Consider the following 13,762-nt stretch of genomic DNA (forward strand, 5'->3'; position numbering starts at 1 on the left):
TCAACAACAATTTAATTTTCAAAATCCATCTCTCACCCAAAAAGTAAAGCAAAACCACAGAAAAATGACAACAATTCCCTCCACATGCCCACATTTGGACCAACTCTAGAGTTGGTTGGCCTTTTTTGAATTTTATTTTTTTATTTTTTTTTTAAAAATCACATTTTGAAATTTCAAATTTTGAGGAACTGGGATTAGTTTCTGGGAGAAAAGGCCTGATCCTCTAGCCCTTTTTCCTGAGCCTCTCTAACTGTCATGGGTTTTTTGAATTTCTTTGTTCAACTGTCCTTTGCCCAGATCCTTAGCCCTCCAACTGACCCATTTGTTGCTGTTGTTGTTTTACACTTGAGAAGAGCAGCTAGCCAGGCAAGGAAGCTTTTTCCCCTTGGCACAACTGGCTCCTATAAGATGGATGTGGGGATTACCTTCTCTGAAGTATCAGATATTGGCCATAGGCAGAACACTGGGCTTGAAGGACAGATAGTCTAACCCCACATGGTATGTTTCAAAGAATCAATATCCTATATTTACTTGGGAGAAGCCTCAAAAATAAAGGGAAAGGGGGAATGAGATGGTAAACGAAAGATTAGAGGGGAAGACAGAATGGAAGAGAGACAAATCAGAAACATGTATTTCACAATTAGGAATGCACTGGGGTGCTCCCTCTGGGTCTACTGCTCCATTGAAGTCAATGGGAGTTTTGCCATTGACTTAACAGGCATAAGGCCAAGCTCTCCATGCCATCTTCCGTACAAAGGCAGCAGATAGCTACGCTTGGCTCTGCCCCTCTTCTATCCCTGTTTCTGTCTAGAATGGCCCACCTTGATTATCATACACATTGTAAGGAGAGTGGTCACTTTAGATAAGCTATTACCAGCAGGAGAGTGGGGTGGGAGGAGGTATTTTTTCATGCTTTGTGTATAAAAAGATCTTCTACACTTTCCACAGTATGCATCCGATGAAGTGAGCTGTAGCTCACGAAAGCTTATGCTCAAATAAATTGGTTAGTCTCTAAGGTGCCACAAGTACTCCTTTTCTTCTGTCTAGAAGAGAAAACTGTTACATGCCTTACCTGTGTGTGTGGCCTGAGAACCAAGGGAGATACCTTGTCAGTGAAAAGTGGGTAATGCTAATTGGGGGCAGATGGGTTACTTTCAAAGGTAGAGTTGGGAACTGGGAGCCCAACTTCCATTGAACTTCTCTGCGAGCGGGGTGTAGCCTGATGATTATTTTGAGGTGCAAAATGCACTTGTCACTAATAACAGCCTCTTTCTTTGGTGGCTACTTAGAGATTAATTATGAAGAAGATGATTGGTAAGACATATAAAGAGATTTCATGAATTTTATTAATACCACGATCAGTATAAACAAAATCAGAAATTAGAAAAACACAAACAGCAGCAGAATCCACATCTTGTAAACTCATGAATCCATGGGGCTGTGGGTTCCCCTTAAGGAAAGAAAAGCATTAAGGTTGACACCATCCTGTCATCCTGAATTCTTGCCAAGGCTCAGGTTCAATACCCCTTTATGCACCTATTCCCACACCCTCCTACTTCTGAGACCATATTTGATTACATCTTGACCTTTTGTCTATACTTGGGCATTTAGGCTATCTATTTTGGGTATTCCCACTATTGTCATAAGGATTTGCTCAGGTAGAAGGTTCTCTGTTCAATGACATTAAGGAAGTCTGGGCTAAATACAGCCTTTGCAGTCTAACAGTCTATCACAGGATACATATTGCTAAATCTTTTAACCCAAGGTTACTTACGTATGCTAACTTACAATAGGCCTAATGTGGCCTCATGCTAAGTACTGTGCCCCAGGTCTACTGCAAAACCAATTTGAAAATAATCCTTACATTTCTTTGGTTACTCCTACTTTGCATGAGAATTTGAGTTTCATTGGTGTTAATTTAGAAAGAGTTAAGATGCTTGCTAAGATATAAATGATTATTTACCTGATCATCTGAGTTAAGGTCATGGGTAAAAGGTTCACATGGATGCCTAACTTCTGTAGGCACTTTTGAAAATCCCAGCCTGTGTGGCTACACAGTTGCTCATGTCAGTGTTTAAGCATTTCAAATTGCCTGCTACATCCCTAGGAAAAAATGACCAAGAAAGCTCATTGTGGGGTCTTAGTAACCAATACATTCTTTTTTATTTCCACAGTCTCACTTAATTTTGCTTTATGGAGCTGTCCGTATGGCTCTGATGCCTCCTTGGTGAAAGATCCTCCTCACAAACTGACAGGTCACTAGTTGCTGTGGTGCTGAATGGGACAATGCAAAACACCATATCCGTAGGTAACATCTTGAAATCACTGGGGGGCCGAGCAATTGCATACCTGGAAAAGCACCAGAACATGAGAATCCAACAGCTCTGTGGGGTCCTTTGACCTTTGCTAAGTAATGCTCAGAATAGCTAGGGAATAGCATCTTTTTGCAATGTTTAACTGCACTTGAAAAATCCTTTTGAATAATTAGAACAGAGGTCAGCAACCTTCGGCACGCGGTCCACCAGGGTAATCCGCTGGCGGGCCATGAGACATTTTGTTTATGTTGACCATCCGCAGGCACAGCCTCCCGCAGCTCCCAGTGGCCATGGTTTGCCGTTCCTGGCCAATGGGAGCTGTGGGAAGAGGCAGCCAGCACGTCCCTGCAGCCCGCTGTTTCCCGCAGCTCCCATAGGCCAGGAACAGTGAACCGCAGCCACTGGGAGCTGCGGGGGGCCATGCCTGTGGACGGTCAACGTAAACAAAATGTCTCACGGCCCGCCAGCGGATTACCCTGATGGACCGCGTGCCGAAGATTACCAACCCCTGAATTAGAAGATGCATACTATACTGTACCATTCATAGGGCTTTCTTCTGCCTTCACTTATACCTAGGAATAAGATATAAATTTTTAATTGGGGTTAATTAATCACTGGAAGAGATTGCCAAGGGATGTGATAAATGCTTTATCCCTCGAAGAGTGGGTGTCTTTTTAAGAGAGCTGCTCTAGTTCAACCAACATTTTTGGCTCATTGCAGGAATCACTGGGTGGGATTCTCTGGCCTTGGTCATGCTGGAGATCAGATTAGATGATCATTGTGCTCTCTTCTGACTTTAAAATCTGTGGAATCTATGAATTTGGACAACCCCACTAACATCACACTCTGGCCTCTCGCTAAAGGCCAGTGTTCACATGTAAAGAATAATCAGATATTAAATAAGCATCGTTGTCTCTCATGCTAGCCTATAGTAGGCACCGTAACTGCCACAAAAGTAGATATATCTAAAGGTCTCTGTTCAGGGGATACCCAGAGCCATAACAAGGGTGTAAATCTTGACTCAGACTGGGGAAGGGACCAGGATTATGATATCATGGAGGCACAGCACTGGAACAGCTGGGGCTGCTCTAGTTTAAGATTTAGGTTAGCATCTGAGCTTCAAGTCAAGACTGAGGTGTCTTGTTAGAGCCATGTGAAGGCTTCATCTGCCCGCACTGCACATGTAATTAGCAAATCTTGACTCCTTTGTTTTCATGAGCACTCCAAAATTCATTGTATCTCCTTGCCCACCATCTAAAATAATTGCAGCATTATGATTATGATTGATTAAACAGAATTTTTTGGATCTTTCTTGCCCAGCTCAAACTGAAGTAAATATAAAACACAGTTTCAAATAAAATGCACTCCCCTATTCTTGTATGGATTGGGCTCTTCTGTCAGACGGTAGAGTCCAAAGCAAAGGATTCCAAACAAGTCTAATGCTTTGCAGTAAATGTCTCCAAAGGAATCCTGCAGAGAGAGAACAAAAAGTACTCTTAGCTGGAATGGTCATTCAGCCCTCTGGTGAGATCAGTCCATTAGCAGATTTATTATTATTTATTATTGGTATTTCAGTAGCACCGAGGAGCCCCAGTCATGGACCCCACAGTGCTTGATGCTGTAGAAGCACAGAATAAAAAAAGGACCCTGCCCTACAGAGTTTACAATCTAAGTAATATTAAGAAAGGATATCTGACACCCTAACCACAGATTCAGATCCAACTTAATGAACCTGAATTTTACATATGTCAGCTTAGTCTTATGTCTCCACTAGGGCATGTGCGCAAGGTTGTGTTTCACACTCAGCAGCCAGAGAAAAGACAAACCCTGATTCAGCAAAGCACATAAGCACATTCTTAACTTTAAGCACTTGCTTAAGTCCCATTGACTGAAGTGCTTTGCTGAATCAAGGCCTTCATTTGGAGAGTGGTTTTCAAAATGCTTAATAAGGATGAGCAATGCCTAGCCTTGAGAGTCACACTCACTTGCCTTGGTACATGATACATGCCAGGATTCCAACCCCCTTCCCATTGGTCCCTGTGGATTTGTATGAAAGAGACAATAATGACCACTGGAGAGATGACCGTGGACAGCAATCAGGGACAAAGGAAGCCAGGTATCTTTGGAAGAGAAAGAGACACATCTAGGCCAGGCCCTGGTCAGTAGTCACCAGCATTTTGGTAAGAGAACAAGAAGAGGATAAGTTGATAGAGGGTGATTCAGGTGATATTTTACTCTGAGGTTTGCAGCAGGCCAGAGTGTCAATATCATATTAGGACAGCCAATATCCCAGCTACACAAGTGAATCTTGGGATATTTTGTGCCTGGTCATATTCTTATGAAAGTTCCAAAATCTCTTGCTGTAAAATAAAGGAGGCTTCAGAATGGACAGGATATTGTTGAGACAGTCACCACTGGCTACTCGCAGATTGCATAGGTGGTGAGGCTGGATAAGGGAGGAGATATTTACTGACTGCACTTGGTAACCAACTCACTAATCAGTGCGAGGTCATGACATATTTACCCCATAAAACACTGAGATACAGGACATGCCATATACACAGGTTAGGCTGTTCACATGCTGCACTGAATAGCGATATGGGATCTGATTATACTCTCAACACTGGGTTTCCATTGACTTCAGGGGAGTTACTTCTAATTTACACCAGTGTGAGATCAGAACCAAGCTCATAAAGGGCAACGCTACCAAGATGGTACTATAACTTACCCGGGAATCCATTAACAGCCTCTTGGACAGAGGCATAAGCGCAAGTTTGCACCTAGCTCTGGGGGCCACGTATGCTGTGTTCATGAAACTGCCACACAGCACATTCTTCTCTGCCAGCTGTTCCTCCAGTTCAGGGCTTGTCCCACCCGTCACCAGAGTCTGGAGCAGAGCCAAGACGTGGTGGTCACGGTAGGTCTGGAAAGGAAGGTCACAGCAGACACAGAAACCTCCGGTTTATATCAGGCTGACAAAAATGATCACCCTATCACTTTAAGATGGAAATTACCTATCCGTCACCTCTAGTACAGCAATCCCTGCTGGTGCAGGATTATTCTCCACAGTGTGTGCTCCAGTGTTTTGACTAGACCTGGTCAGAAAATGGGACTTCTTCCCCCCCCCCCCCCGCAATTAGATTAAAATGAAAAAGAATTCCTGTCCTGAATCAGGACGAAACGTGAAAAAAATCTCAACAATCTTAATGAACCAGAAATCTGGGAGAGGTGTGTGTGAAACTAAATTGGGTCAACAGAAACATTTCGTTTTGATTTTGAGCTTCTTATTTTCTTAAATGCTTTTTACAATAACTTATCCTAAATTTCTAAACAAAAAGTTGTTTGGAGTCAAAAAATGGAACTCTTCACTGAGAAAATGTCAAAAAAGGGGACATTCTGGCAATTTTGAAACTTCTATTTTCAAAAGTTTTTCAAAACAGGAAATTCATTGAAACCAACCCTTTCCTGAGAAAAGTTTTTGTTTTGATGAATCTGTATTTTCCAATGCAAAAATATTTCGTTGACAAATTTCCATCTGTCTCTGATTACAGTCTAAATAGACCAAGTCAGACAAGGGGTGAAAGGGGAAACAGAGGCAGCAATTAGCGAAAAGGCTTGCTCAAGGTCACACAGACGTCAGTGATAGGGATGGAAAGAAAGCTCAGGTCTTCTGATTCTAGCACCCTAATTCTGTGGCTATATTTTTTTAAAGTTATGCAGGGCGCTTTAGCTTCATGGGCCCTCTGTTTTGGAAGAAGACTGGTGAAGACAGAACTAACACACTGAGCTTTCAAAATATCCCCCCAGACTGACAAAACAGAATACTCATTAAGTGTACAGCCCAAACTCTGCAGGACACAGTGGGCCTAATCCTCTATTGTCCTGCACTTTGTGAATTCATTTATACCAATAATAGTCGGCAAAAAATGCTAGCAACTCAGAAAGATACTTTCTGAAACACACTCTTAACAATGTAAGTAACTCTACAAGGAGAATCTGTGCCAGCCGTTTAAGCTAGATAAGGAGGCTCTCTGGAGAAACTGTAAAGCACATCCTGAAACATTACAAGACAGAAGTAGGGGGAAAAAGACAACTGAGCTTTTGCAAACCTGAAAAAAAAGTGTGTGGTTCAAATTCAAATTTGGGGCAAAAAAAAAAAAGCATTTTTCTTATGTTTATTTGAACCGATTTCCTCTGTCCATAATCTCAATGCATCGAATAATTTAATTTCTACTCTTTCTCAAAAACTGATTTCCCACATGTAGCAATCTTATGGAATCTGTCAGCTGCATTCTCAGGAGGAAAAACTAAACAAGCTGTGGAGAAGGAATGGTGTTACTAAATCAGAGCTAAACTCAAATCCGCTTAATAACATGTGAACACATTGTTGGGCAAAAGGCTATAATGCTGTTAGAGTAATTATCAGCCTTTTAAAGTAAGGAGCTGTAGTCTGGGGTTATTCTGAAGTGATACTGCTCCAGAGGAATCTGCATTTTACATATTTAACTGAAGAGCGCTGAGCTATTTAACATATCGTTGCTGTACTTTTTGACATCAAAAGAATTGTATTTCCATACTTGGGTGAATTAATAGGATTTGCATGTCACCCTCATTCTGTACTTTCTTTGCTTAGCTATACTGTAGAAGTTTGAAAGGGGCAAAACAAGTAAAGAGATGTGTAAGAGTATATGCACACAGGCAAGTTTCAGTATGCTTAAAATGGATCTCCAAGCTCACTGTAAAGGAGCCAAGTTCTTGTGATGAAAGGGGGAGACCCTACTGACTTCTCCATCTGTTATTTGGTTACAGCCTGAAGAGCATGGATGCCCTTGGAATGCCACTGCATACGACAGGACAGGCTGTGAACCCTCTTCTCACATTATTGAGCAGTTACCCAGTTAGTCCCATCAACTCCATATTGGCTGCTGAGCATGATGGAAAATCCAGACCAATTGTAAGTGCTGAGCATTTGCAAACCTGGCCCTGCATGAGTTGCCCCCCATCATACAGGAAACCTACGGCAGAGTTATTAATTGAACTCTTTTCAGTGCCTTAACCACAAAACCATCCTCTCTCTCTTCTTGCACTATATAGCTCCTTTCTGTCCTGCTAGCCATCAAGTATCAGGTTAGCGCGAGAGCCATTTCTACTTCCGACTTCTGAGGGGGTTATGCTTCACTTGATGGAATCTACTGTCATTGCTTTTCCTCCACTCTGGCCTCTCTAGCACCGTCCTTTCCCGTTACAGAAAAACAACAAACTGGCTCTCAGGCAGCTCAAAACCCCAGGAACTTTCAGCAGATCTTCACAATGATGGGAAAGCGGAGATGATATTTAACAGCTGAATGCTTTCCTCTATTCTTTATTCTCATTCGCTTGCTTTGCTTTTCCCAACCCTCTGCCTGACTAAACAATATCATGTCTCTTTTCCTTCTTCCCTACATTTAATGACCAGCTGAATCTGACCAAAGACATTCTCCTGCTGAAAAATTAGACCTAAGAGTTGATCATTCCTGGACTGACTTGGGATCTGAAGCCTGAGTGAAATTTTATCCTTTAAGATAGGTCATGCTAGATCTCAAGTTACTTTTACACTTGACACCAGCGATCCTTAATTACAGTCAGGCTGACTGACATATCAGTGACTAGCAGCCATGTAATACTTTCCCTAACACTGGAGTCTTCTCAGGAAAGCATAACTGGACTTGACACTCTTCTTTTTTTTTTTGGACTGCTTATCCCTTCAAGAGGTTTGTGGTGTATTTATTCAATTTCTTTAAAACTGCCGCCCAAGCAGTATCTTGTTACACCTGAATCCAAGGCAAGTCACGTGTAACTTGACTGCAGCACCAAAGGTCATGGAGGATGGGAGGTGGCACAGTTAAGAAAGAAGGGCAGCCAGTTTGGGAGATGCAGGCTTATTATGAATTGAGCTGCTGTCTTCCTGACAAAATATTGGCTTAACTGCCCCACACTTTCCCTCATCCGCGTCACTACCATCAGTATCACTCACTTGTGTCAGTGATCTGACATGAATATGTTATGGGGGTGGGGAACTGTCATGTTCTCTTTGCTCTCCTTACATTTTCAATCCCATCTACCATGTTAAACACACTCTTAAAGATATAAATGTTATACAGAGCCAGTGCCAAAAAATTTTGCAGATTCAAACCTTTCCCTCTTTTGCAAGGGTCCTAATCTGATGGGGCTTGCAGACATCTGGACCACATCGGGTTTATGATTGTGGCAACATGTGTAGAATTAGTTGTACACCTAAATCTCTTTGTAGAAAACATACTACTCCCATTGACTTCGCTTTGCAATCCAGCCCAATTGAATTTCCATGCTGATGCCAGACAGACATCCCTGGAGAATGAAGTGTTTTGTTTATCCCCACATCAGTTATAGCAGGGTAGTGGTCGTGCAAATGTCCCTCCACACTTCAGCTCACCAATGCACCTCAAGCCGGACCTGGAGGTACCTTCTCCCACTCCCTCTGTCCCTCCCTCCCATGGATGAGCAAGAAGTTTGAGTCTTCATGGGCCATTCAGTTATTGGCACTACTATTGTGATTTCCAACACAGGGTCCAATTGGTGTCAAAGGTAATGATGGTTTGAACGAATACATTTCCCTTTAGAGGAACAGCTTGCTCCTGATCTAAATCATGCTAAAAAACAGTCAGACTCATCCTAAATATCTTTTACAGCAAGTAAGGATTCTTTAAAAAAAAAAATCTGTAATGAAAACACTATAAAATAACTCCAGCTAACTTATTTATACAGTGTAGAGAAGCGGTTCTCAAACTGTGGATCGGGACAACCTGTTTTAATGGGGCCGCTAAGGCTGGCATTAGCTTTGCTGGTGCCTGGGGCCAAAGCAAAGCTCGAGCACCACTTCCCAGGGCAGAAGTCGAAGTCTGAGGGCTTCAGCCCTGGATGGCAGGGATCAGATTACAGGCCCCCGCCTGGGGCTAAAGCCCTTGGGATTTGGATTTGGCCCTCCCCACCTGGGGTGATGGGGCTCAGGTTTTGGGCCTGCCCGCCCCCACCCAGGGTAGTGGGGCTCAGGTGGGCTCAGGCTTCGGTCCCTCCTCCTGGGGTCGTGTAGTAATTTTTGTTGTCAGCAGGGGGTTGCAGTGCAATAACGTCTGAGAACCCCTGGCACAGAGAATGAGAGAGCTGACAATGGTGTGCACTGAATGAGATGTCTCTTGGAACTGATGGTTCTCCGGATTCGCATAACCCTGTGGAACTCACTGCCACAAGATATCATTGAGGCCAAAAGCAGGATTCAAAAAAGGAGTAAACATTTCTCTGGATAACAGGAATATCTAGAGCTATAAAATTTAAAGGATTAAAAATATACAAGAGTTTTGGAAGAGCTATAAACTCTCCTACATTAGGGAATAAGCCAACCTCTAACTAACCCCATCATTGCCTACTGCAGGGTTTCTTGCACCTTGTTCTCAAGCAGGTGATATTGGCTGCTTTTTTTGGAGACAGGATGGGAGATTTAGTGGATTTATCCCAAATGGAAATTGTTATATTGCTTGATCGGTTGTCCCTGTCCTAGCGAATGGTTGTTTATGAGGCCACCAGTTACAGGAGTCAGTGATGTACTTACAGTAGACAAGAGAGAATCCAAAAAGCTATCTGAGAAGATACCACCAGTGGAGCTGAGATACAGCTCTTGTTCTGGGATCTGAGAGTCACTGCTAATGTGGTGATCAATGAACTGGACATTCGATGTAGTGTCTGTAAAATCAATCAATCAATCAAAGAAGGAACACTAAAGATCTTAAAAACACTGTAGTTACCATACAGGATGAGAACAGAACAATGATTCATTAGCCTAGCCCATTATCCTGTCTCCTGCACTAGCCAGAACCTACTGCTTTAGAGGAAGAAGGGGAAAAAAGCGTTTAATGTACCTGACCAGTTGTGCACTGGGACAAAAGCTTATCACACCAAGAACCCAGACCTTAGTGACATGGGGTAAAAGTTTTCAAAGCACCCAAATGACTTAGGAATAAAGCCACATTTTCAAAAATGACTTATGACTTAGGTTTCTTTTTGAAGTCACTTTTTGAAAATGGGACTTCCCAAGTCACTTTTTGAAAATGGGACTTTGGCTTCTCAGTCACTTAAATGTTTTGGAAACTTTTACCCATAATGCCTCAGCATCCTGTAGCAGTGAGTTCCACTGCTTAATTATACAATCATAAAAAAGAAAAAAAATTGCTGTTTAAATTTGCTTAGTTAATTTTTTGGAACCCCCTCCCCCCGCCTCACACACCAATTCTTAAGTTATGGGATATCAGGCAGTCTCTCAGTCTTGCCCACATTTAAGAGCCAACATATAGTTCTTGAAGAAATCCTCATAATAAAAAATGGCATTGCTTTAACTTTCTTTTCTGTTTTTAATAGACTGTGTAAATCGTCCAGGCAGAAGGCACCTGCTGTGCTGCTGAATGTACTAGGTATATGCTCGTATTCGAGCTATGCCAGTGAGAATGTTGATGAATGACAGCAACACAGCTGGAGTGGGACAGAATGAGCAACGGAATTAAGACCAAGAACCCATTTTTTCCATTAAAAATAAAACCTTAACAAGTAACCTTTCTGTGATTACTGATTAATGTATTTTGTGCCCTGCAAAGCTAGGAGGCATTTGAACAGATGCTTAAAGAAGGTGACTAAAATTGGCCAGTTTCACATTGCTGTTGAAAGACTTCTGATACCCGGTCACACTGGCATTATCATTTAGCAGTGTATTCTGTACACAAAAATTTAACCAACCTACATTTTGGGGGTCAGACCTTCAACGGGTATAAATCAGTATTGCTCCATTGATCGGCCCTTAAGAATCTGGGTATAAAAACCATGGACATACTAGCACAGATTGAAATAACCTGTTTTGTTTTTTTCCCATTCTTTCCTGTTTAGGGGGGGGTTGTTATTGTTTCTAAGTTATTTGTTTCACTTATTGGCCGCTTGTGCCAGGGGTATCTAGCAGCCGTAACTCCAGAGGAATGTCCATTCACCCTGCGTTCGAGGGAGTAGCCAAGCAAAGTTTGTTGCATTGGAAATCCGAACCCTGCCAGCCAGTTCCCTGGGCTAAACGAAAGCCCACTGCGCCCAGTGAGACATTCTATTGACTTCAATGGGCTTTAGATCAGCCTGATGGGAGGTGGCTGGTTTGGCTAATTCCCTTCCTTGAATACTCCTCCTCATGTCCCCATAAGTAAGGGGAAAGCAGCAGCCTATCAGAGTATAAGGGCAGTAACACAACTCTCCAGATGTGGGAATAATGCTCCAACAGCTATATCCATGTCTATTTCCTTCATGGGCACTCAGGATCTATGCTGGCACTGAAAAGTCCGTGTTTCGGTCTATCATGCCTCATGGCTCAGCAAGTGCCAGGAGATGGCATGGCCTCAGGGGCCACAGTAAGCTTTGTACTTCACTGGGATATCATCATGATCTCACAGTAATTACAGCAGAGGCCAGCCAAGCTTGGCAATGCTGATTCAATTGAGATATCATATTGCAGATGAGAATCCAGAGGAAACAGCTTGGCTGCTTTTAATACAATGGGTCTGAGTTCCTGGAGAGCTCTTTTTAGTGTAGAAATTGGGTCTGCTGATGCCTTCTTATGCTTCTGTGGGAGCTGGGAGTCTGTAATAGGTTTCCTTTGGTAGGTGGCAATTGAGGAGCTCGTAGGAATTTACTATTTACCAGTTATATTGTGGCAGCTCCTAGAGGCCATCACGGTCAGGACTCCACTGTGCTAAGTGTTGTACAAACATATAGCAAAGGCCAATCCTTGCCCAGAAGAGATGGCAATCTAAAAGACACAGGATGAAATCCTATCCCCATGGAGATGAACATCAAAACTTCCACTGACTTCAGTTGGCCCAGGATTTCACCCAAAGATACTAAGGATCTAAGATATTAAGGTGCTAAGATGATACTTTTGGCAGGTTTTGAGCAGTGTGTGACTGGTATTCAGAAGATGCCTTTGGTAGATGGCAACATTGGTAATGGATGTCTTATTGCTGACATTGGTATGTAGTACCCAGCAGTGACCAGAGGTTAGCCACAGACCTGATCCAGCAAAGCACGTATGCATATGGCTAACTTTAAGCATGCAAGTAATTCCTCCATTGGCTTGGAAGGTAGGCACAGACATAAGTGCTTCACTGGCCAGGGAGCTATATGAGGGACTTTTTGCAAGACAGCTGTTTTTGTGCTTTCAAGTCTTAAACTCTTGAGGGCATTTGCCTTCATACCTTACCCCTGAGTCTGCAAACAGATTCCCATTTCTGTTCTAGGCCACAGTGGGGGCAGGGAAGCATGTGCGAAGGGACTGGCCCAAATTCATTACTTTGTCAAAGATCTAACATGACTAAAATGCAAAGCCATGTCAATTGATTTCAGGTGTTTTCCCCTCCACTGCCACATGGAATCCAGGAGGGAATTGCGCACTTGGTCCATTGCCTGTCTCAAGCCATCAGCTTGACGGCACATTCTCTCCTCAGTGGGGCTGGATCGTAACAGCTGGCTCAAAACATTCTGAGATGCTGGGAGGCAAGAGAAATAAAAGCACAGACCACAGCACAAGTGAATATCAAAGCATGACTATGGGAAATTCAAGTGTCAGAGTGGCCCATAGGTCTGAGATGCTGGTAGGACAGGTGTTATTTGATTATTATTTCTATTGCAATATTGGCTAGAAATCCCAGTCATGGATGGTACCCTATGGTGCTAGGTGCTGTACAAAAAGATGGTCAATGCCCCAAAGAGCTTACAATCTAAGTGAGGCATCATGTCCTAAACCTAAGCTTTGTAATCCCTTCCAAACTATCAGTACCAAGACATGTGACAGAACACTAATGAAATCAGGCTGGAACCCTCAGAGAACAACCTTCTTTCATGATTTCTGCTGCTTCCTGGCACCTATGGGAAATTAAGCTGTGATAAGGCAGCATCAGGACCATAGGGTACGATCAGTCAGTAAAATGTTGTTTTGAGGTTGTAAATAAGGATGGTCTTGTGGCTAAGGCACTGGATTGGGACTCAGAAGAGCTGGGGGCAATTTCTGGTTCTGCCCCAGATCCCCTATATGACCTTGAGCAAGTCATGAGATCTCTCTATACCTCAAGTCTCCTTCTGTACATAACAGAAGAACAGCCATACTGGGCCAGACCAATGGTCCATCTAGCTCAATATCCTATCTTCCAACAGTGTCTAATGCCAGATATTTCAAAGGAAATGAACAGAACTGGGAAATTATCAAGAGATCCATCCCGTCATCCAGTCCCAGCATCTGGCAGTCAGAGGCTTAGGGACATCCAGATCATGGGGTTGCATCCCTGACCATCTTGGCTCATAGCCATTGATGAAGCTATCCTCCGGGAACTTAACTAATTCTTTTTTGAATGAAG

The 13,762-nt window shown here is 42.9% G+C and overlaps 1 protein-coding gene across 1 annotated transcript in view; it reads right to left on the bottom strand.

Moving 5' to 3' along the window:
• Window positions 1–2,180: 2,180 nt before the first annotated feature.
• Window positions 2,181–13,762, bottom strand: part of KCNU1 (potassium calcium-activated channel subfamily U member 1) — an 81,437-nt gene continuing 69,855 nt past the window's right edge. The window contains exons 21-24 of the mRNA XM_073324746.1: window positions 9,940–10,070; window positions 5,044–5,238; window positions 3,691–3,785; window positions 2,181–2,355 (exon numbers count right to left, since the gene is read on the bottom strand). Of these exons, the coding sequence (XP_073180847.1) occupies window positions 2,181–2,355; window positions 3,691–3,785; window positions 5,044–5,238; window positions 9,940–10,070 (596 nt within the window). The remainder of the gene's footprint in view (window positions 2,356–3,690; window positions 3,786–5,043; window positions 5,239–9,939; window positions 10,071–13,762) is intronic.

This window comes from Lepidochelys kempii, chromosome 26 (genome assembly GCF_965140265.1).
Source record: "Lepidochelys kempii isolate rLepKem1 chromosome 26, rLepKem1.hap2, whole genome shotgun sequence".
In the NCBI taxonomy this organism is placed as follows: Eukaryota; Metazoa; Chordata; order Testudines; family Cheloniidae; genus Lepidochelys; species Lepidochelys kempii.